Source organism: Lycorma delicatula, chromosome 2 (assembly GCF_047948215.1).
Source record: "Lycorma delicatula isolate Av1 chromosome 2, ASM4794821v1, whole genome shotgun sequence".
NCBI classification, from domain to species: Eukaryota; Metazoa; Arthropoda; class Insecta; order Hemiptera; family Fulgoridae; genus Lycorma; species Lycorma delicatula.
Genome location: NC_134456.1, coordinates 142485006 through 142509049, shown reverse-complemented (window position 1 = coordinate 142509049; position 24044 = coordinate 142485006). Strand labels below are relative to the sequence as shown.

The window sequence follows — 24044 nt, the reverse complement described above, 5'->3', positions numbered from 1 at the left end:
AAATCTTGCTATTAGTTTAATTTTTAAATCTTATCGACTATCATTCCTTACTTTTATATTTTTCTACTGTTAGTAATGAAAACTATGAGAAAAAAATTTTTTCTCATATTTTTTTGTTTTATTTCATTAATAACTTTATAATAATTTTTTTTTTTTTTTTTTATTAATAATTTTTATTATTGAATTATTATTTATCGTAAATGTTTTTTTTTTTTTTTTACAATCAGAGGTTAATAATTATTAATAAATCGATATATTTAAAATTAAAAAAAAAAGGGATGAAGTCTGACCTAAACCGATGTCCCTTTCCGTTGATCCAAATATTTCATTAATTAAAATTTCATTTGGCTATAATTCTGGAACCAATGAAAATAAATATCGCTTATGATATATCGTAGAAAAGCTCTCAATGACGGCTTATTACTGCAGTTAAGAAAAAGCCCAAAATTCATTTTTTTGGGGTTTTGAGCTTTTTGGACACTTTTGGTTCAGTCGATTGCAATCAAAAGGGAAGGGTGGACAACTAGATATTATAACAGTCTTATATCCAAGACTTCAACATCCTACGGCTAATCGTTTTAATCGAATTATGCGAGATATATACGTACGTACGTAAAGACGTCGCGCCGAAACTAGTCAAAATGGATTCAGGGATGGTCGAAGTGGATATTTCCGTTGAAATCTAAAAACCGAAATTTTTCGCAATCACAATACTTCTTTTGCTTCGTACAAGGAAGTAAAAATCTAAATATTGAAATAATTTTTTTTTTTAAATTCCAGCAGTTATTAAGATTTTTTGTCTTAAACATTTATAATCTCTAAAAAATTGTATTTAAAATACGATTTTGTAAAAATCACAAAATATTTTTTTTATTTTCTGGACACTAAATAATAAAATAATGTATAGAGTTCATTATGATCGAAGGATTTTTTTTTAAGACATTTTTGTGAGTGTATTTATCAAAAAGCAAACGGAGAAAATGAGTCAAACAAAATATTTGCTTTCAGAATTTTATTTGAAATAAATAATATTAAAATAACAAATAATTTTATTTGAATAAAATCCTAAATATAAATTTGTTAAATGGACATTTATTAAATATGACATGCAAGTTTGTAAACCTAACTTAAAATGTTTTTTTTTTTTTTAATGTTTCTGTTAATCAGCGTTTGAAGAAGTTATATTACACTAAGAAAAAAGTTAACCGTAAAAATTTTAATTTTTTAGTTTTTCACTTCACCCATTCTTTATACTAGTCTTAATTACATGATTTAACACAAAAAAAATTTAAAATCTCCTTTAATAAAATATAACAACAAAAAGACCTTTTTTGGTTAACTTTTTTTCACATTCTGACCTCAGTTTTTACATATTTATTCTCTACAAAAATTACAACTTCAGTACAAAAATCCATCCTGGTTGGAATGTTTGTTAGGTTAAAACTTTTGAGCACGGGACTATTTAATTTCAGTAACCTACATTCATGTATAAAGAGTACATAATAGAAAAGACTAGTTTTATAGATTTATTCATCTGGTACGCGTTACCAACATAAGGAAACCGGTATATAAACATGGATAAGGCGTTTTATTAACTTATCAGTATTATATTATTTGATCATATAAAATTAAAAAAAAAAAATTAATTAAATATTTAATGCAAATACATTCTCAAACGATTAGAAAATAACTGTAACAAATGTAAATAATTCAAAGAGGTTTCGTGTTTAAATAGAATGATTAATTGCAAATAACTTTACAAAATACCGTGTCTTACTTTGAACAAATTAAGTAAAATTATAAGGCAATAACAATATAATAATTTATTCCCCATAATTCTATTAAAATTTCATTTAAATGTTTGAGTATCAAAATGATTGTCAAAAGTAAAAGAAGACAAATAATACACAAAAGAAAGAGAGAAGAAAGTTACTACGTATAAATAAGTATTAAAAGGAATTTGATAAATGGAACGATTGGAATATAATACTAAAAATTGAATATGACATTAATTATAAACGGAAATAAATTATTCAGAATTTCAAGGTTTCTAAATCCCTGAATTAAAACTGAATTTACACAAAAAAAAAATGAAGTAATTCTCAAACAGTAGTTCTACAATTATCAGTGGCAAATTGTATTGTGAAGGATAAAAGGAGACATGATTAATTGGTTACACGTTTACACGTTACTGCACTGTTGCTTCAGAGAGTATCGCGCATCACATCACCTGGATGTTCAGTCTAAAACTGTTATTCATAGCGTTAAGGAAATTTCTCTAATTTTAGGCAACTGAGTAGTAGCTTTATTATACACAAGTTTTGTTTGTACTATCAAATCTCACTTCCTAATATCTGTGCAAAATGTACAATATTCTAAGCACAATATGTTATTGTTCTCCTACGAGAACTTTATTTCTATTTTGGATAAAGATATTTCCTTTTGACTTCTGAACAGGATTATTAGTTTATATTATTTTAATGATTAAAAAGTACTCACGGAAACAATAATTTGATTAAGTAATTAAAATTATATAAGAACAATACTTGAAAGTATAGACACATTTGATATTACTTAAAAATTTACCATCCCAGTTTATTTTTATATTTCTGGAATTATTTTTGGACAAAGATTCCAATATTATACTTTTTGATTCTAAAACAAAAAGCAGGTTTAGTTTTATGAGTGTACAGTTTTGAGTTCATGAAATGAAATTTTTATTATATCTTGTAGATTAGAGGTTCAATTCCATTAAATTAAAAGAGAAAAATCGGGCAAGAAGATATTGAATTTGTAACTCTGTTTAAAGAAACTGCATCAAGGGAAGCAGAACTTTTTGAAAAATAATTCATAAAATGATTCAAAGTTTTGATTTGATCACAGTTTTATCAATTTTACGATTAACCAAACTAATTTTCTACTGTTTCAAACTATCAAATTGAGTTTACCTTATTTCTTTTTTTCTAAATGAAGTGTTGTAAAGAAGGAAAAAGTTTTCTACCCTTAATGGTGAATTAATAGGTAAAAGAAGAACCACTCTTAAAGGTAAAAGTTTTTTAACTTTTTCAATTTTTTTATGTTTCCAACTATCGATTTTTAATTATTTTTACTAAATGAAACTTTATCTTGAAGGAAATAATTTTCAACGTTTATAACAGCGGTAGAAGATACAAATTTTTTTTTACTTTAAATACCTCAATATTTTGTCCAAATTTCCTGACCTGAAATTTTAACAACACTCATTATATTTTTTGACCAAATACCTTAGTGCTAGATTGAATTTGTCACTTTTGTGACAAGAGGAAGGTCCATTATTGTTATTACAGAGTAGGAGATAATAATACCTGCCGGAGCCAGAGTAGTGAAAGAAGATTCAATCAAACCTTTTTTTTCCCCCCTTCATTCCTGGGCCGGACATCCACTTAAGTATACTCGGCCCAGGAACGTGTCCATTTGACTCTAAGGGAGCGTCCCCCGCCCACCGGTTTTACACCCGGCACGGCAGGTTAGCCCCACCCAGTTCCGGATCTTTTTTTAGCGCCTGCCTCCAATCCCCCATGGAAGAGACGAGGTCCGGCTATTCCGTCCCCCCCCCCCTCAGGGAATCGGGTCTCGGTCTTTATGCCCTGCCCCAAACCGACGGTGCCAACCCCAGAAAGCACCGAAGCGTCCCCGGGACCAACACCGCCGGCCGGGACTCGGTCTTTACATTTACCCGTACAGCCTACCCCAGGAGTCCCCACCCCATCAAGGAACCCGCATACCTGAGCATACAGGCCCTCCGGGGCAGGGCTGGTCCTCCCTTCCCTACAATTGGGCCCCTATAACCCCTGGCGTCTTGAGTCTTCTTCTTTTATCCTGAGGATATTTCTTGCGAAATTCGAAAACCAGTCCCAGTTTGCTTCATTGACCAATAACCACCCGACCAGATTTTCAGCTGTTAAGTTGTTTGCTGCCATTTCATTTCTGTACTGGACCCATTTGCGACAATCGAAGATTGTTTGTTCAACATCGTCTACTTCGTTACAGTAGATACATATAGGCGATAACCTTTTGCCAAATCTATGCAAGTAATAGCCAAATGAGCCATGCCCAGACATTAGTTGTGTCATATAATAATCTAGATTGCCGTGTTTTCTTTCCAGCCAGACCTCCAGATCAGGGATCAATCGTCTTGTCCATACCCCAACCAATGAGACAGACCATTCGGTCTGCCAGTTATTCCTAGTCTCTACTTCCGCTTCAGTTTTTGACATACCCGTTGCTCTCAGCCTTCGATTTCTTATTTGTAATTCGATTGGTGGTACCCCAGCCAAGACACACAGCGCATCATAAGATAGGGTGCGGTACTCCGCCACAACCCCCAATAACGCAACCCGGTGTACACTTCTTAATCTCTGTTTATTTCTTTGTATGCTCATTGTTTCACCCCATACCGGGGCTGCATATAACGCTGACGATATCATGGCTGATGTGATCAGTCTCCTGACAGAAGCTCTAGGTATGCTATGGTTATTGAACAATCCCCTTAACGCCCTTATAGTGGGGGCTACCCATTTGCATATCATCTTTATGTGCCTTCCAAATTTAAGACTCTTACCGAGCATTACACCAAGGTATTTGGTGCAACTCACCTCTAAGATATGCTCCCCTCGTATTGCGATGTTGATTCCCCGGACTCTTCTTCTACTGGAGAAAAGAATACATCTCGACTTGGCAGGGGACACCTGTAACTTGTTGCTTTCTAGCCATTCGTCGATTATTCCGAGAGACTGATTAGCTTTGACCTCCAAATTCTCTACTTCTCGATCCTCGACCAAAATTGCCACATCATCCCCATAACTTACGATAGTTACCCCTTCGGGGTAACGCAGTCTAAAGATCTGGTCATAAAAAACATTCTAGAGCAGGGGTCCTAACACTGACCCCTGCGGAACACCTTCTAAATATCTGAAATGTAACAGTTCCTTCAATCGTTCAGATTTCCGTATATCTTTCATGCAGGTAGTGATTAATTTGGTTGATTAAATATATACTGATGTTCATTCTTTTTAACGCATTTATAATCGCAGGCCAAGGGACTGAGCCGAAGGCATTTTTTATATCTAATAGTATCATTAAAGATAGTCTTCTTGTCCGCTAGGTGCCCTCCCGAACTCCTGCCGCCCAATTTGTCACCCTATTAATTGCGTTTATCGTTGAGTATCCTTTACGAAAACCGTATTGATCTACATATAGATTCTTCTTCTGTTCTAATTCTTCTTGCAGTCTACACGCAATTAACCTCTCCACCACTTTTCCCATGTTATTGATCAAGCTGATAGGGCGGTATTCACCTTGTCCCGCAGTAGCACCTGGTTTGGGCTAGAAGACTGTTCTGGCTGCTTTCCAACAGCTAAAGAAGACACAATTCTGCAGTCCATAGCTAGCGACATCGACTAATTCCCACAGAATCACTTCAGCGAGGCCCTTGATGATTGCCGCTGGGATCCCATCCGGCCTCGGGCTTTTCTTATTATTTAGTTTTTTAACCGCATTAATCACCGCTTGCTGTGTAAATCTACCTCGAACACATGTGATTTCTTCACGATTTTCCGTTTCTTCCCTTGAGTAGAGTATGCTAATTTGCTGAGCCACGGTGTCCTTGTTTAACATAGGCATGTGTCTGCCAAGGCGTTTTGTCACTATCTGGAATGCGCGACCCCATGGGTCGGCATCCAGTTCGCGAGATAGTTCCAGCCATTTCCCTTTTTTAGTCTGTTTTATTAGAAAGTTCAGTTTTTCCTTGCCGCTCTGTATTCCTCGATGGCCAAATTACTCTCTTCCACCGTACCCGCACGAGCACGCATTCTCTGCGCCTTTCTTCTACATCTCTGCATGAGATTCCTCTGGTCCTCTATTTCGCGACTCCACCAGTATACCGGGTGGTACTTGTCAGTTCTGTGTGGAACTCTGGCGATTTCTTCGACTATTATCTCCTGAAACATGTCTGGATTAATCTGCGCCTGTTCTACAATTATGCTTGCAGATCTCCTAACCACCAGTTGAATCTGCCTATTTGTTAGTCTGGGGGTGATGTTCTGCCGTGTCTCCCTGTGTGATGATCACTGATTACAACTGAGACCGCCAGGTGGTCACTGCCGGTCTCTTCGCTCAGTACGATAAATGCAGTCAGATCTGGGTCCATTCTTCGATCTATTATAGACAAATCTAAGATCGATTCGTGCCCACATTCTCTTTGAATGTGGGCATACCATCATTAATGCATACTGCGCCGGTGATTGCTAGAAATTCCAAGAATCTCTCCCCAGGCGTTGGAGGAGATTGCACCTGCCGCCGTTGTTCTACAATTGAAATCCCCGAGAATAAGTACTCTTTTGTGAGACTGCATGCCAATGCGTTGAAGCTGGAATATCTTGTCTTAGAACGATCCCAATGGAATGTTTGGGCTTATATAAACGCCAATTATAACTATTTCGTTTAGTTCAACTGCTACCAAACCCTCCACTCTACGGTAAAGGCCATATTCCCTGTTTCCTGCTACCCTTCTAATGGCCACATCTCCATTCGTATCAGAGACCCATTGTGATCTGGCTGCTGAATAAACGTGCGGCTCAGTAGTCACTAGGAAGTCATAATTGCCTCTAGTGGCAATTTCTTCTAGTAAGTCATTCGATAAGATACTCCTGTGGTTGTTTATTAATAACATTCTAATCATGTGACTTAGTACAAACAGCACTGCCCGTTTTGTGAGCCAGATTCTGCAGTCGAGGCACTTTGAGGCCTCGCGACAATCCGTTATTATGTGACCTGGTTCACCGCAAATATTACATAAGTTTGTTCAATCGGGTCCTTTACAGAGCCTGCTACCATGGCCCGTTCTCCAGCATCTATAACATTTTTCATTTTCTGTCCGGATGTATGTCCTACAGTTGACTCAGCCGACCCTTAGTCTCGAAGCCTCCAATTTGGTTGCGCCTCTATAGGTAGTGATTACTGTCGCGTTCCTGGTGTCGCCGTATGCGCCTCGGAGCGAAGTCACCTGAAAGCTTTCGTCTGCTCTCAGTACTCTCTCAACTACCTCCTACACTTTTTGCTCGGTTGTATCGCATACTAGATCTTTAATATGGACCACCCTCCTACGATCCCCTCTGGTTCTGACATCCACTTGCAGGTCCGATACACGGTCTCTCAGCATTGAAGTAAATTCCCCCGCCTTCTGGGTGCCCTTAATCCTGACTTCTAGTTCTTGATTCCTCCCCTTTCTTATTGAAAGTACTTCTCCGGCCTCGTCCACACTGACCTTGTCCTTCACGGTCTTTAATAAATCAGCATATGATTTGCCGGGCGCTTTAACTACAACTGTTTTTCTATCGGTCACCGGCGGGGTGCCCCTCCTCGCCGACGCCGATCTAGATCTAGCGCGAGCTTGGTCTCCCAAATTGGGCAAGACCATTCTAGGTAGTGTTTTGCCTTTGCGCATCAGGTAAATTACGACTTTCTTGATTATCGTACCCGCCGTCCCCGGGGGAATGACGAACACTGAGGATTCAGACTTATCCACAACCCTCCTCAGCGCTTTGATTGCATGGGATGCCATCATCCTTTCTCCATTTTCTGAATTATACAGTACTGTATATTTAGTTCCTCTTGTTGTTATTTTATTGTCTTCCATGATAGTAGAGTCTTGCAGCACCAATGCACCAGGACTTGTTCCAAAGTATTGACTGTTTGGCCTTTGGTTAGCCAGGTCAACAAAGTAACAGCTGTCGTCACCCATCTTAAGAGCATTAACCTGGGTCAATCTATTCATGACCCAGGTGGACCATCTTGTCGGTAGCCTGTCCAGTAATTGCTCATCCGTCAAGTCTACATCTAATATGTCGGACATCTCGTCTCTGTATTGCCTATCAGTCTGTGTCCCCTGTTCAGTTATTTCCAATGTCTCTTCATTAATCCGTTGCAGTTCCTTGTATATTTCTGTTAATTCTCGCTCATGGGCTTTGATCGCCGTGGTACTGGACTTTCCCAAATTCTGGCGTAGCTGGATTAGGGCGTGCCCCAGCTTATAAGTCACCTCCTTGAGTGTAAGAGGGGCCTCTTCCTCTTCTTACGAGCCAGCCCTCACTCGTTTTGTCCCTCTAGCATCAGCAGGTTTCTAGTTTTACTTCTCCTGTACACTAACAGACCCGATAGTACTAGTTTCCACCCCTTTAGTCTCTGTTACTGGATGTTCCTTTCTTGAAATGGTCGATTTCGATTATCCGGCCCGTTGCGAGTATCTTCTGAAGGCAGGGACCCACGTCGACGCATATCGTGGCACTGGCCTCAGGGGGTCGTTCCGTATCCAAGGACACCCCACACGGGCAGGAGCCCCCCAAAAAAAATTAGTGGGGTTGGGGGTAAGTAAAATGTATGTATCCAAAAAAGTAATCAAAAAAATACTTTTTGGGGGTCAGGGGGTAGGAAAGTTAGGATTTCGTGAATCAAACCTTAATTCACGTTAACCCACCGGGTTGGGTGAACGCGTCTTCACAAATCAGGTGATTTGGAAGTCAAGAGTAACAGCGTTCAAGTCCTAGTAAAGGCAGTCGCATTTATACGGATTTGAATACTAGATTGTGGATACTGGTGTTCTTTGATAGTTGGGTTTCAATTAACCATACATCTCAGGAATGGTCGAACTGAGACTATACAAGACTACACTTCATTTACATTCATACATATCATCGTCATTCATCCTCTGAAGTAATACCTGAACGGTAATTCCCGTTCAAGCAAGAAAAGAAAGGAAAAAAGTTTAATTCACTAACCATCCGCCTTTCTTATAACTTAAAATTTAGGCCATCATCAGCATATACGACTCCCACCGACGAGGGGAGTGCATAGCATCCTCTAACAACTAAGGTTCCATCAGGCGCATTCCTACTAGGCCAAAAGGCGCTAGAAGCGACAGGCCTTCAATAAATAGACTGAAGGGAATTCGTCCCGGGAAAAAGACGCAAATACATAGCTAGTCTCCCGAGGTCAGCCCAAGTAAAGTTTCAAAGTGATCTCTAAGTATTGGAACGCAATCCTCAATTCCGTCCATAAACAAAACTAATACATAACAAAAATTAACAAATACCCGCCCAACAATAAGAAAGACTCAGCAGCAAAGGAGTGTGGTCCAGGTTCTCCGACTAGAAAGAGGATACATAAATCTCCAGTTATCCTTGCACTCCGTTCTGGAGTGACAGTTTCTTCAAGTTGGAGTTCGGTGCATTGTGAGATAAAAACGACCACAATAAGTGTTTGTTATCAAACGAGTTAAGAGTGAATATTCAATTTTGGTTAGTGGTTGAAAATAAAACGTTGTTCGGTGAGTTATTTGTGAACAGGAGTGGAAGTGACAGTAATTTTATTCATTCATGAAGTTCAGGGTAGTTCGTTTATAAATAGTAAAAGTGAGTAATACTTCCATAAAATAAATTGCATGAGTTGTAGATTTTTCATTTATTGTTAACTCAATGTTAGTTTCGGTTAGTTATTATAAAGTGTACAGCGAATCATAATTGTAATTTGATATTTATAATTTAATTATTAAATTAATGTTCCGTCTAATTTGGTTTGCTACTTTGTTTAATTTATTTAAAAGTAATAAATTATATTTATAAGAAATTCTTTCCTGTCCTAACTCTCAATATCTCTGACGTGTTGCTGTCACAAACACGTGACAATTCGCGGTCATTTTAAAATTTACTTACTACTGATTTTGAATACATATTTTACAGTAGATGTTTATTCTCGATTTTATTTTTTTAACTTATGTCAATATATTCACCGATCTCCGTGGGAGCGTCTCGGCCTTCCACCGAGAAATCTCGGGTTTGTATCCCATTCTGACATGGCATTTTTTCGTTGAAAATTTCCATTTGCACACTACAACAGTACAAGCTTCTTTGTAACCTTCTATTGTGAATTAATTCATCAGTCAAAAAAAAAATTACAGATGTAAAAATAAAAAAAGCTTGTTAGCAGCATATAAAAAATAATACTTTTTGTAATTATATTTTATTAATAATTCTTTTATTCTACCGAAAGAACAAACAAATAAATTAGTACGTGTAAAGTCAATAAATATTTTAAACAATCAATAATTAGATTTTATTACAAAAAAAAAAATAAATAAATAAAGCATATCAAATGATTAGAATAAAAATTAGGCTCATGTGCTTAAAATAAAAGTTACCTCAGCCGTTTATATTTACAATAAAGACAAAACCTTTTGTCTTTTATATATATATATATATATATATATATATATATATATATATATATATATAAAATATATATAAAGAAAATATATAAAAGATTATATAAAAGACATATATGAAAAGAAATTAATTTCAGCGTATTTTTAAAATCTACACTGACTAATATTACGTACTACTTTACATCTTATCCGAACCAGAACTCGATCCGATTCCATCGCCCCAGAAATATATAAAATTGCTGTAATTTCATCTTTTAAACTTTTCTGATAAAATCTACTAATTTTTCAAACTTTTTGACTTATTTTTCCTGTAGATTATCATCAGTCGTTTTAAAGCGTTCTCCAATAATTTCCTGATAAACTTCTGTTTAAAAGTATTATTTTCCGCGCTCTCTCATTCAATCTCTCTCTCTCACTCTCTCTTTATTTGGGAAAAAGATTAGTTTTATCTATTATATTTCCAATAATAGGGAAGTACTCTTGCTACCTGCTAAGCTGTCCCATTTGTGCTGTGATCTCATACTAATCGCAAGTTCAATAATTCCACCAGTACTAATCGATTTTCCTCACCATCTCTGGGATTGTGTAACAAGGATCATATTCTATTTTATATTAATTTAACAAGGCTACTGATTATTTTTTATATATATATTTCTCATCTGAAACTTCCCTAAAAACAAGAATGGTAACTGACATATATAATAATTATACAGCCTTCTTTCAAACTGTATACCAGATTTATAAACTGCTCTATACGTACTTCATTGTTCATATTCTGATGGTAATATCCTTTGCGTATGAGAGATTTACTTTGCATTCTGATTCGATTTGATCCGGTATTGTAGTTAACTAATCGCAATCCATTTTCCGACCGGAACTCTAAAACCATTGCTAGTTGTACTATTTCGCCACATACATAATTTATGGAGTAATTTTGACTCAGTATTCCGTCTAGGTAAACCATAGGTCGAAGATATTTCATTCTTCTTACTGAATGCAATTTTTTAAGAATTTAATTTGTGCAGCAGCAACAACGTCTCTTCTTCTTAACAACCATCCTACCATCATTGCACCGTCGGCATTTAAACTGATATTTTCTATTTCTTGTATCTAGCTAGAGATATTCTTATCTGGGTATAATTACAGAATATAATACTGGGGTACAATAATCGAACTGAACGAACAGTAATATAAGAACGTATAGCCAAACAGTCAAAAAATAAAATTATAATTTATTTATTTTGTACTTTGTATGTTTTTATTTTCATATTTATAGTAAGAATAACGTCTCTAGACTTTATAATCATACTTATAATTTATTATTAAAATACATAATTACTTTATACGTCTATAATCTTTATTAGATTATGAAATTTGGAAGCATATTAAAAAAATAGAAAAGATAATATGGGATATATATATATATATATATATATATATATATATATATATATATATGATGGGATAGCGCTATAATGAATAACTATAATGAATTTAATAGATATAAAAGTTATGAACATTTTAATATAAAACTTCATTCAAAAAATGTACGCTTCAATTTTTATCTGAGTATCAAAGTGTAAACCGGATAGAAAATTTAATTGCCTAAACAGAATTTACTGTTTCGGACGCTGTCAATTTACACTGGTTTGGTGTTCGTAATCGCGAAAGAAAATATCAATCAGTTTTGCTTGAAAGCACATACGATACGACTAAATTACAATTCGCCCAAAGGCGTTAAAAATGATAACATATAGAACGAATGGAAAATAAAATTTCAAGGCAAAGAGATTAAAAAGTAGATTTTTAATGTAACGATGTAGAATCAATGAACTTTTTGTTGACGGTATATTAAATTTTATGAGCGGAATACATTTTTGAACGTAAATGTTGAAGTAAAATTGCAAATCCTATTAAGAAATATTTTTAATACATATGAGAGGAGAAATAACATGCGGTGTAAGATGTGGCTAACTGAGGACGAAGGAAAATAACGCAATCTTCCAGCCACCTATTTTATCCTCCTTGCCATAATTATTTTTTTCTATTATAGTTTTTCCTTGTAAAGTTGAGTAAATAAAAAAAAATATTGATCTATATACAATCAACAAAACCTGGTAAATATTAATCTAGAGCTTTTCAGATGATGGTCACAAAAAACTACTGCGATCACATATGGCTATCGTTTTTATTCATAAAAAAAATGCAGTTCAGATTATAATCTCCAAATAAATACGCCGTTACACGTGTATTTTTATTTCTTTTCATTATACTGAAATAAAATTGTATAATAAATAAACCTATGATGAATAAAATGATTACTTTTTTTACATTTATTAACTGCAACATTTTATATTGTAACAAAGAAAAGTTTATATAATAATCAAGATTTTTTCTGTGAAAACAAAATAATAAGATTCTTTTATACTTTTCATCGCTTGTAAGAACATAACTATGTGGTTTAATATTCAAATACGTAGATACACAACTGACCACGGAACCTTTAAAGAAAGATTTTGTAAAAAATAAAACATTTGTTCATCTATTGCAAAACGTTGCAAAATGTTCTTTTCAGATTAGTTTCAATAATGATTTTATTTTTTTTATTTTTATATAAACAAAATTATTATTATTTTAAGATAAAAACTGTTTTACAAGTACGTAAATAAGTTTGACATAATTTTCAAAAGATTTAAATGCTTCCTCCGTTCTCAGGAATGTATTAATTTTTATTTTCCTAGTATTGAATATACTAATTTTAATAAATTACCCGATTGCTTCTTGGTGAAATATGCTCGTTCAAAAAAATCTTTCACAATGTTTCCAGAACTTTCCAACACTGCTTCCAGTGTTTCCAGGACTTTCACAGTGTTATTCAAATATAAAAGCCGACAAAAAAATTACTGACTAAACGTAAGTAAAAATCTGATTCTGGAGACTTCAAATTTTTTCCGCTCATTACTTCCAGTTTATCTGGCCTTAAGCAAGCTTGTTGTTATACACCCTTTGAACATCAATTTGTAAGATATGTTTTCATCATTAAATAATTGGATCCTTTCATATCCGTACTGAAAAAACTGGAAAAATACAACTTCAAAAATGTTATTTAAGTAATTTTTCTTTATTATTAATAATAGAAAAATTATGATTGTAGCCAATATTAAATACCAATTCAAAATCAGCTGGCTACTCTATAATTATATATATATACACACACATAGAGTGTTTATAAAATTTGTTTCAAGAATTCAGGGGATGGTCCGCCACATCGAAAAAAGAAAAGACTTTACATCAAATTGTATCCGGAAACGCTTAATTTCCCGGCTATCCGTCAGTTTGTATTTTTAATATAAAAATCTACTCGTATTTCTCAGCAACGGTTAATCTTATCGAACTGAAATCTCATATACAGCTAGGCTATCTATAATGTTACTTGTATAAAAATAATGATCCTGATTTCCACGTCCGTTTCAAGATGGCGGCCGTGTAATTATTTTTTAATTGTTAATATCTTCGCAACCGCTAGATTGTTTAAATGTTATGTTTTATAAGATATGTTAAACATTTTATGACATCTTAATATTCAAATCCGTTCATAAATAATAAAGTTATGGCAAAAATTCTTGAAGAAAATCACTTTAGATTAATAAACCAGTTTTCGTTTTCTCCCGATAGTTGGACACGATCTCAACTGAAATAATTTTATTAATGTTATCATGTAATAAATTATAATACTTTAATAATTAATATTTAAACTATTATAATAGAATAAAATATTATTCAAATCATGAAAATATGATAATAAAACTATGATATTAAAACTGTTGTAATTAGCATTCGTTGTAAATACAAATAAAATAAATTCTAAGTGTTTTGGCCTATACTTACAACATTAACGGTTTAACATTTGCTGATGGATGAAATTTTGAAGATAATATGAAATAGAATAGTTACTACGAAGCGTTTTACCTAACACCGAAATCTTTTCGGTTTTGCTAATTTGATTCCTTATATCTCGAAAACGAAGGCAATTATCGACATACGGTTTTCTTCATAAATTTTTACATTAAGATCATGTGTTTTATTTCCACCATCCTAATTAAAGAAATAAAAAGTTTGATTCAATGTGGCGGATCCAAGACGGCAGAAAAACTTTTAAACACACCGTAGTAATTTTGTAGCTTTTTGTAATATAGTAATTTTGTATTCGCACTTGTTTCTATCTCCTATTACTTCTCAGTTTTGAAATATGAAGGGTCGTTTCCATATTTTAATATCACCTGTATGTAAAACTTATTAAGATTTACAAAAATGAATTCAAAAACAACGGTATGGGACTAAATTTACGTTGTTATAGGTTTAGTGTAGACTACAGATACACAATCATTTTATATTACTTCTATGCGTATAAAAATCCCGTACGTCTACCAGGCTGCAGCATTACACGTAAACATGAGAACACACACACACACACACACGTACTACATTAACTGACAAACGTAAGAACCATTCACCTGTCTTTTATGTAAATAACCGCACCTGATATTACGTATTGTTAATTATTTGTTTTATTCCAAATTAAAAATGTATATTTGCTTACTTTAAGTATTCATAACAGTACTGAATTCAAAAGAATTAAAATTATAACCACATTAAGGTAAGTTTAGTTCTTTTCTAAACAGTTGTAAAGTATCTTTAGATTTTTGTAATTATTACTAGTATTGTTTACTTAGCAAATAGTAAAATTTTATCAATAATTACAATACAGCACTTCTTAATAACTGACTGCGTCTTTATGGTAAAGTATGGTTGCTTTGTTCACTGATCTAACAAAAGAAATCATGACGTGTTAACTGTGTAATACTACGATTAATGAATTAAAATCTCTTATGATAACAAATTCGAGTGAACAAACATATAAATTAAAATGTTAAATTTAACTTCTGTCACTTTTAAAACTGGAGCTTAAGTGATAAAGCAAAGTGAGAATAGTGCAATGGCTTTCGTTAAAGTAATCTTTTTCACATGCGTAATTTCATGTGCATTACAGGTATTTCTATTTCTTTATACTATATGCAGTAAATACTAATGAGTGAATAAAACATAAAATAAAAAATTCTGAATAATAATAATATTGTAATACAAAATCCTCAATAAAAATAATTTTATTTAAAAAAAAAATGGACATGGTAGAGCCCAAAACACCGTTTTTTCCATAAATACATAGTATAACCATAAATATGTTATACTTTGTGGTTTATTGTAAACCAAACAGCAGGCGTAGATCAAAATTGCATAATTGCCATGTAAATAAGTTTAATTATTTTCTGTTAAAAAAATTAATAAAACGCTTATATATATGTATAGATAAAGAGTGGACCGTATTACTGATATTATAATGTAATTTATATAATGTAAACATATTACAGTCTGACATTTTCAAACAGAACGTGATTATGTTTCTAATTTCCAAAAAGTAAACTGAATACGTTGTTTAAAAAATTGAATTAACATTATAAGATTGGTTGTAAACCATTTACATATTCTACTTGTGTGTCAAATAAATTTTAATTATTTTAATAATTGGTTTCGAGATTAAGTTTGAGTTTTATGTGTGGAAGGAAATTTTTCTATTTCTTGAATAAACATAACATTATTAAAGTTAATTTTTCTGTTGCTGTTATATGTATAGTTTCTAATAAAACTTGGATAAATAAATCTCATTATTTTTAAATCTTTACAGAATATAATAATGCAAAAAAATATTTTTTTTTAATTTTATTAGTATTCACAATAAATTTTTTAACTGAAACTAAATTTATAGTACTTCATTTTGAAATAAATCAAAATGAAATTTTTCATGCTATTCAGTTACTTAATTGTTTATATTAAACATCCTCTTCTCATTTGGTACAATAATATGACACAATGCAAATATTTTTTATTCATATCATGGTTAAAATTAATATTTTGTAAAAAAAAATTAATCAAAGACAACCGAATAAATTCTTCAGTTATATCTTTATTATTATTACAGAAAGTAATTTTACTGTACGGATTGAAAGGATTGATCCAAATGGAATTAGAATTTCAAATGTTAATATAATAATTGATTCAGCTACAGAAACTTAAATATTTTATAAAAAAAAAGTAAAGGATATGATAATATAATATAAATTGATATATGTATTATTATTTTTTTTTTTGTTTTTAATATGAAAGATTATTTCCAAATGTACCGTTGATTTCAAAATCTTAGTCAAAAAATTTAAAGTTACATCTAAGTATAAAGTTATAAAAAATAGCATGTATATCCTACCTAACATTAATCTTTCTTTGACAAAGAAAACTTTTTGAGTTAACTAAAAACATTTAACAGAAACAATTTACTAATAAATATATCCATTTTTTAAAATTAAAATAGAATTGCTTTATCACTCAAATTACTTAAAAATAATAATTTTATGTTTAAATTAAATGTTCACTCTTATAATAATTTTATTATTTACATTTTTAATTATAATGTATCGATATGATTTCATGTTACAAGCTAACAAGCTGTTACTGAATTTTACTGCTAATAGCAAATTATTTATTTTCTTTGATGATATATGATTAACATTTAATATCACTTTTAAGAATTATATAATTTTTATTCATTTATGCAAGTGATGTTTTGTAAAACAAGCCTCTCATAAAATTCAATGCAACTAAATTTCAAATACTAGCAAACAATACATTATTAAATCATGAGGAAAATTCTTGAAATATTTTTTTTTGAAAAATGTTTTATTCTGGTGCATTTACCGAAAAATATTTTTACAATGGCGTTAATTAGACACATGAATGATCAAAATATCCGTTTTCATTTTTAATCTTAAACTTTTAAAAAAGTATATACCATTTAAATTTTTTCTATTTGGATATTTAATTAATAAACAATTTGCGCACCGTTCTGTTCTTCTAATCCATCCAGCTTTGATCTTGAATGATGTCAACATGATACAGATTTAAATTGGAAAAGAAAAAAAATTGTTTCATATGAGACACAATGGTCTGATTTTTTTTTTAAATAATTAAACAAGTAAATTAAAAAATTAGGAAAAAAATATGAAATAATAATAATAAATATTAATTTACAATCAATACTTTCAAAATATTATGAAACAGGTATTTTATTTAACTATTGTTTATTTTTTTATTCATTTTGTTTATTTTTTGTTAATTAATTCACTAACTAAATATAGAACTGGTTCTCGAGAATATAAAATGGAAATTATGTAGGGTAGAAAAACGTTATGCCTGATCGGGTTCATATCCAGAACCTTCTGAATGAATTGCTCCTACTCTGCCATAGAAGTATTTATTACTTAAGTATTTATTAAGAAATAGTAATAAATACTATTTCTTCTATATTTATTTACTATCTACTGATGATGGTTGATTAACAGTCGAAATGCCGATCTAGTGTCAGATATTAAATGAAAATATTTTAAAAGATTTTGATCGTTTTCTTATTTCAATAATGATTTAGCACATCTTTTTTTGTTATATAGATCGTTTGAATAACAAGCTGTTATGCTTGTTATTCAGTTATATATAATTGAAATGTATTAATGATGACTAAAATTTTAAATACAATTTAATTTTAATCATTCTTAATATTTTCTCCAGAAATTAAAAGAGCAACAGGATGACAAACTTATTTTTTTCTATGTATAGAAATTACACACTATGTGTATTTTTACGTGTAGAAATATTCAAACCATCATCACTAAAATGAAACATATCTTAAAACTTACACTGAGAGGTTTAAAAATCAAATTTCACTAAGACTTATATCATATATCACTAATCGCAGGATAAATATAATATAAAGAGGATTTAATAGGCATGTATGTGCTACATAGAAATGAATTTAATTGTTTAGTAAGCTTAGGCTACGGTGACATAAATTATTTTAAAAATTAAATAAAATTTTCTTTCTTAAATTTTTTACTGTAATAGTAAGTAAAAAAACTTTAAAATTATGTGAATGCAGAAATTAATTCCACTCATAAACAAGCGCAACACTGGTACATTAATGTGAATTATATAAAAACAGTTAAAATTATTGTATACCAGTATACACAATGTAAAAATTAGTACGATTTATTTTTTTTAAATATACTGATGTATTAAAACTTATGAATGCATATTTAAAATTCTTAAATTGTATAACTGCAGAAAATTCTTTAAATTTTTATTTACTTATGTTTTTATAATTATATATGTATATATATTTATTTATTTATTATATTTTATTGCAAATTTAAACGATTTTACAATATACGATAATTTAAACATTTTCTTTTATAGTTTTCTTTTTCGGCACCCTCACTCACAACTGAAGCAGTTACAGAAATTAACAAATCCGTTACTGATACAAGTAAAAAACTGGTTGGAACTGTTTCTGAAGGAGTTAATAAAAAACTAAACGTAGAAGGAGCCGCGATTCAAGGCTTGGCAGGAATACTAACCACAAGTACCAATAATATTTTAGGTGAAGCTGATAAAGGAATCAAAACGGCTACTGATCTTGGAAAAAATAGTGTTCAGGTACCTAGCACAATATTGGGTGACAGTTTGTTTGGCTTGGGATCTACATTTCAATCCACTGGTAAATTAGCTTTAGGACTGGGCGAAAATGTAAAATCGGGTATCGATAAGTCTACCAATTTTTCGGCTCAAAAAAAATCCGAATCAAAAGATTCAATAACCTCAAAATTAGAAGCAGCAGTAGATAAGTCTTCCCATCTTGTTTCTCAAGTAAAATCGGATGTTAAAGAAACAGCACAATCAGTAACATCTAAAGTAGAGGAAGTTGTAGATAAGACAAACAATTTAGCTGCTCAAGCAACGAAAGAAGTTAAAGATGCAGCACAAACAGCAACCTCTAAGGTAGAAGAGCTTGTAGATAACACTAACAATTTAGCTGCTCAAGCAACAAAAGAAGTTAAAGATGCAGCACATACAGCAACCTCTAAGGTAGAAGAAGTTGTAGATAAGACTAACAATGTAGCTGCTCAAGCAACAAAAGAAGTTAAAGATGCAGCAGAGACAGCAACCTCTAAGGTAGAAGAAACTTTAGATAAGGCTAGCAGTACTATTTCTCTAAAAGAAACAGAGATTAAAGAAGGAGTAAAAACAGCAGTCTCTAACGTCGAGACAAATCTAGAAAAGGCTAGCAGTGAGAATACAGTTTCTCAAGTAAAATCCTTGGCAACAGAGGGATCAGTCACGACTGCTGTTAAAACTGCATGATTAACAATAGTATAATAATAGCAATATAAGTAATTAATTAGCTTTAACATCTATATATTGTATTCAGGTTAAAAACAGTGAATTGTTGAGATCAATGAAAATTAAAGTATGTAAATAACTATAAAATATGAGCATGCTATTTTTATTAATGAACTTATCCTCCTTTCTTTATTACTTATCCTACAACTATATTTTTTACTACTTTTAAATAAAAGATAATAAATAAATATATCTTACTTAAATTTGAAAATTTGTTTAATTTTATTTATTTTTTTATTTTTTTATTTTATTTTATAAGAATTAAAACTTATTTCACTTATAAAACTACCCTAAAAATAATTAGAAATATTGTGTATATATACAGTGTGTGTGTGTGTGTGTGTGTGTGTGTGTGTGTGTGTGTGTGTGTGTGTGTGTGTGTGTGTGTGTGTGTGTGTGTGTGTGTGTGTTAATGTTATATCTATTTCAAATACAAACAAATATACATTATTAATTTAATTTACATTAAATAATAATTACATGAATGCAATCACAAAGGACAATTGCTAAAATACATTATTTATTAATAAACTATTAATTAGAGGTAAAGCTTGTTAAAGCAAGATGCACAAGTGACAAGAAGGTAAAAGTGTGGATAGAATCAGTGTTGTGAATAGTATTATGAATGACATGTAAATATATATGACATATAATGTATATGAATATAGCAATAGTATAATGGATATAATATTTAATGAATAGTTATGAATATATGATAGTATATCGAATGACATATTCATCACGGATTTTTACAGAATGATTTTTAATTTTTAAGGAAAATGCTGTAAAATGCTGAAAATGCAGGAAAATCATAAAACCATGTAACAATTATTTTAATACTTTTATTTATAAAAAGAATTCAAACCATGAACTGCGGTAATATTCTTTTTTCTTAAGAACGCTGATTATTTGGAACGATATTAAGAACGATATTTATTTTTTTAACTCAAAATAAATATTCTATAATAAACTTCGATTCTTCTAAAAATTTTACTATCAGTGGAAGTAAAGATTTCCCTGAAATAAGCATCAGACTGATCTATACGGAGACTCTTTACCATCTAAAGGAAAAATAATTTTTTCAGCATAGATTTAAGATCGATGCAAGAACATCGATCATTAATAAACCCCTTCAATCGCGTATAAAAATATTCCATTGTACTTCAACATTATGGATACTGTCTGGAAGGAGGACTTGAATTAGTTCTCTAGGTAAAGTTGTTTGTTTCATCACATTTTCAGCCTTTCTTTGGATAGATCGACTTTTTCCCAGTTTTCCCCTCTTTCCCTTATCACTGACCCTTCCTCCTCAATTGTGTTTTACGTGTTTTGGCTAGATGCTCCCTGCATTAACTCTGGTTATGTAGACACATAAAAATATGCTTGCTGCATATTGGCTTTTTCAGATAGCTTTCTCAAACGCACATAAAATATACATTAACTTAGCTTTCAAATTAACTACACCATAAACAATAAATTATCTCCAAAAGATTGCTTTCAAATTTGCAAGATACATTGCAAATTTGAAAGTTATCCCTGGGAAGGTTTTAAGCCATAGACCGAGGTTTCCCTAGTCCACGTAGATGTGAAGTTGTGAATTAAAGATATTTATTTTAAAAAAAGATTAATCCCTTACTTCATTATTGTATTTCTGTCACCATGGCAATATAAATAAGTTATGAATTTTTCGTCGTCAAAGGTGTGTACACTTTCGTTACCATAGTTACTACTTACTATTCTGTCTTTTGTATTTTAGTTTCTTTTTCAGATTTCTATAAAGCCTGATGAATACTTTAATTGTTATTTATCAGTATTATTCTCACAACCATGAGGATAACAAACAGTGTGGGAGTTTAGGGAGTGGAGCCTTTTGGTCAGACGGAAATGGCGAACGAAACGAGCTCAGCGGAAATGGGGAATGAAGCGGCCCTAGGGTAGGCCCCAGTGGTCTCTGGTGGCCCGGGGGTCGGCTCCGGATTTCAGTGCGAAGTCAATTTTTTTTTTTTATTTTGATTCATTTGTAATTGAAATATGGATTTTGAGTAATTTTATCGTAGTTTTAAAAGAAAAAGATAGCAGTTAGGAAAAAGGTAAAACTGGCCGTTAAGCTGCATCGAAAGAAAGAACGATTTCAAAAGTATACAATTCTTCAAAAATAATTAATAATTGTGTAAAAATATCAAAATGATTGTTTTTAATCATTATTAACAATTCACTCGAAATATTAGGACGTCGCTTGCAACAGAAAGATTATATGAATGTGATTCAGAAATAAGTGTGGACGGTGTGAACCGTACTTCTACGGTTAGCGATACTAAAACTCGGGGAATACAGAAAGCGTGCGTCTTTATTTAAACACGATCAAAAGCGGGCACTTTATTGCACGCTAATATTACTGAAAGTGAATATTGCATGCTAATATACTATCCCAAATTATTTACCGATCGCTTATACATGGGCGTGTGTGCACGGTTATTTACTCAGACTTCAGATAAAAATAGATTATAATTTGTAACATACACCGAGCAATTCATATTTCTGTTTCTTACCTTAGTATGAAAAATAAATGAAATCATGTTGTACTAAGGAATATATTATTAACAAACTGCTTCTGAGATTAACTAATTAGTTATCTTATATTTCCTTTACTGTCCAATAAAGCCAATTTCTGACTTTCTTAAATTCTCCATTCATCTTCACTGAAGACCTAGTGAACAGTAATTCCAAAAACTAAGAGTTGTTACTATGATTATCTGTCAAAACATTTTATCGATTGTAATGCGTCATTTAAGATTCATTTTTAATTCAATGAAAAATTAAATTTACAAACTGTAACCGAAGATTAGTGAATATTTTATAGCAACTAATAAACAAATTAAATTAGAGTGTGTTTACTAAATAAAAATTATATTTGTTCAATTAAAATTTAAAAGCGTGAAATTAGCAATACGGTCAATATAATTCTTATAAGCATAAATAAATAATAAAAAATTATAGTTTAAATAAAATTGGTGTACTTATTTTAATGAATAAATGTTTTAATTTTACAGTTATCATTCTCATAAAAAAAGTTGTAAAATTTTCTTTAACATATACAAATATAAAGAAGATAAACTTTTTATATGCGTATCACATCCAACAGCGAATGAATAGTAAAAAAACACATTTCTTAGAGTTTGAAACATTATATTCGAATGAAAAGTATAATTCTCAATTATTCTGATAACTAATCAAGAATTATTTTAACCGGCTGACTGCTATGAGACCTGAGTGGGTGTTAAGTTGTATGTGCAGCTGGGGTATGAGATCAGTTTTGATGTCTTAATGCAATACTGATTTCTAACTGCAAGGGCCTTTATTGCCCTTGCAATGTACTATTAGATCAAAACGTCTTAATTTAACTGAAAAAATGTCGATGATTCCAACGGTAGCTTCTTTGTGCATAGCCTCATTCAAAAGATACTGAGTTATTTCCGCAAAATTATAAATTTTACACTATTGTTACAAAATAAACTTAATTTGTAAAATAATTTTTTTGTTTAGGTCAGAAAACAAGTTAAGACCCACTTTCGGGGGTGCGCTTTGCATATATGCGTAGACCTTTTTTTCTAAATCACTATTAAATCAAAATAATTATAGATTAAAAGTATTTTAAATTGTGCACAACAGATTCTTTTTTTGAATATTTTTAGAAACTTCTACTCGGAATTTTACTAGAAATATTTTATTTTTTCACGTCAGAGTTCCTTTTGAATTATGTCATTACAAAATGAGATATAAAATAATCAGTTGAACGATATAAAAAAATCAGATGAAAGTTTTCTTTGTGAACAACACATTTACGTCTCGTGGTTCAAAAAATAAAATAATAAACATAAATAAATTCCATTTATGTCTTGTTTACTGAAATACTGTGAGACCCAAATCATGTCTCACTTTTTTATTATAATTACAAATACTCATAATTTAAGACAAAATGAAATATAGATTGAAAAGAGGCAAAAAATGAAGGAAACAAGTTTTGTAGCTGTGTAGTCTTGTATTGCTGTTTTGGGTGTAGCGATCAACCTGTTAAAAAAGTATTATTTATTTCTATACCAGTAAATAAAAAGTAGTATTAGGAGAACCACCGAATTCCTTTAAAAATTTCCGTAAAGTTTTGTAGTTCAAAAATATTTTTTTTTTTAAATTACTGAAATGTAAATATATATCTAGATTTTTTCTTTTTTTGCTTGATGAATTTCATTTACCACATAAGCTCAAATTTGTGTGAGGAAATATGAAAATGGAAATTATGTATCTGATGAAAAATGCCGTGCCTGAACGGGATTCGAACCCGGAACTTCCGAATGAAAGAAAAAGGCTGAGATTATGCTATGGAGATCAATATACCAAATATTAATTGTAAAACAATTAATATATAATATAAAGAATTTAGTCGTTATAA

General features: G+C 31.4%; 1 protein-coding gene and 1 long non-coding RNA gene across 3 annotated transcripts in view; one reads left to right on the top strand and one right to left on the bottom strand.

Annotated features, from left to right (window-relative positions):
• LOC142319282 (uncharacterized) overlaps positions 1–14754 on the bottom strand; it is a 29737-nt gene extending 14983 nt beyond the window's left edge. For both annotated transcript variants that reach the window (XR_012755162.1, XR_012755163.1), the window contains exon 1: positions 14144–14754. This is a non-coding gene — a long non-coding RNA (uncharacterized LOC142319282). The remainder of the gene's footprint in view (positions 1–14143) is intronic.
• Positions 14755–15123: 369 nt separating this feature from the next.
• On the top strand, positions 15124–19684 carry LOC142319281 (uncharacterized). The gene is made up of 2 exons (XM_075356385.1): positions 15124–15305; positions 18614–19684. The coding sequence occupies exons 1-2, from the start codon at positions 15252–15254 to the stop codon at positions 19556–19558; spliced, it is 999 nt and encodes a 332-aa protein (XP_075212500.1). The 5' UTR covers positions 15124–15251; the 3' UTR covers positions 19559–19684.
• Positions 19685–24044: the final 4360 nt, after the last annotated feature.

What these genes read in the sequence shown, in the direction of transcription:
- LOC142319281 (XM_075356385.1), top strand. Translation starts at nt 15,252, where the DNA reads ATGGCTTTCGTTAAAGTAATCTTTTTCACATGCGTAATTTCATGTGCA. An exon ending in TAATTTCATGTGCATTACAG is followed by an intron (nt 15,306 to 18,613) that starts GTATTTCTATTT and finishes TTTCTTTTATAG; the next exon opens with TTTTCTTTTTCGGCACCCTC.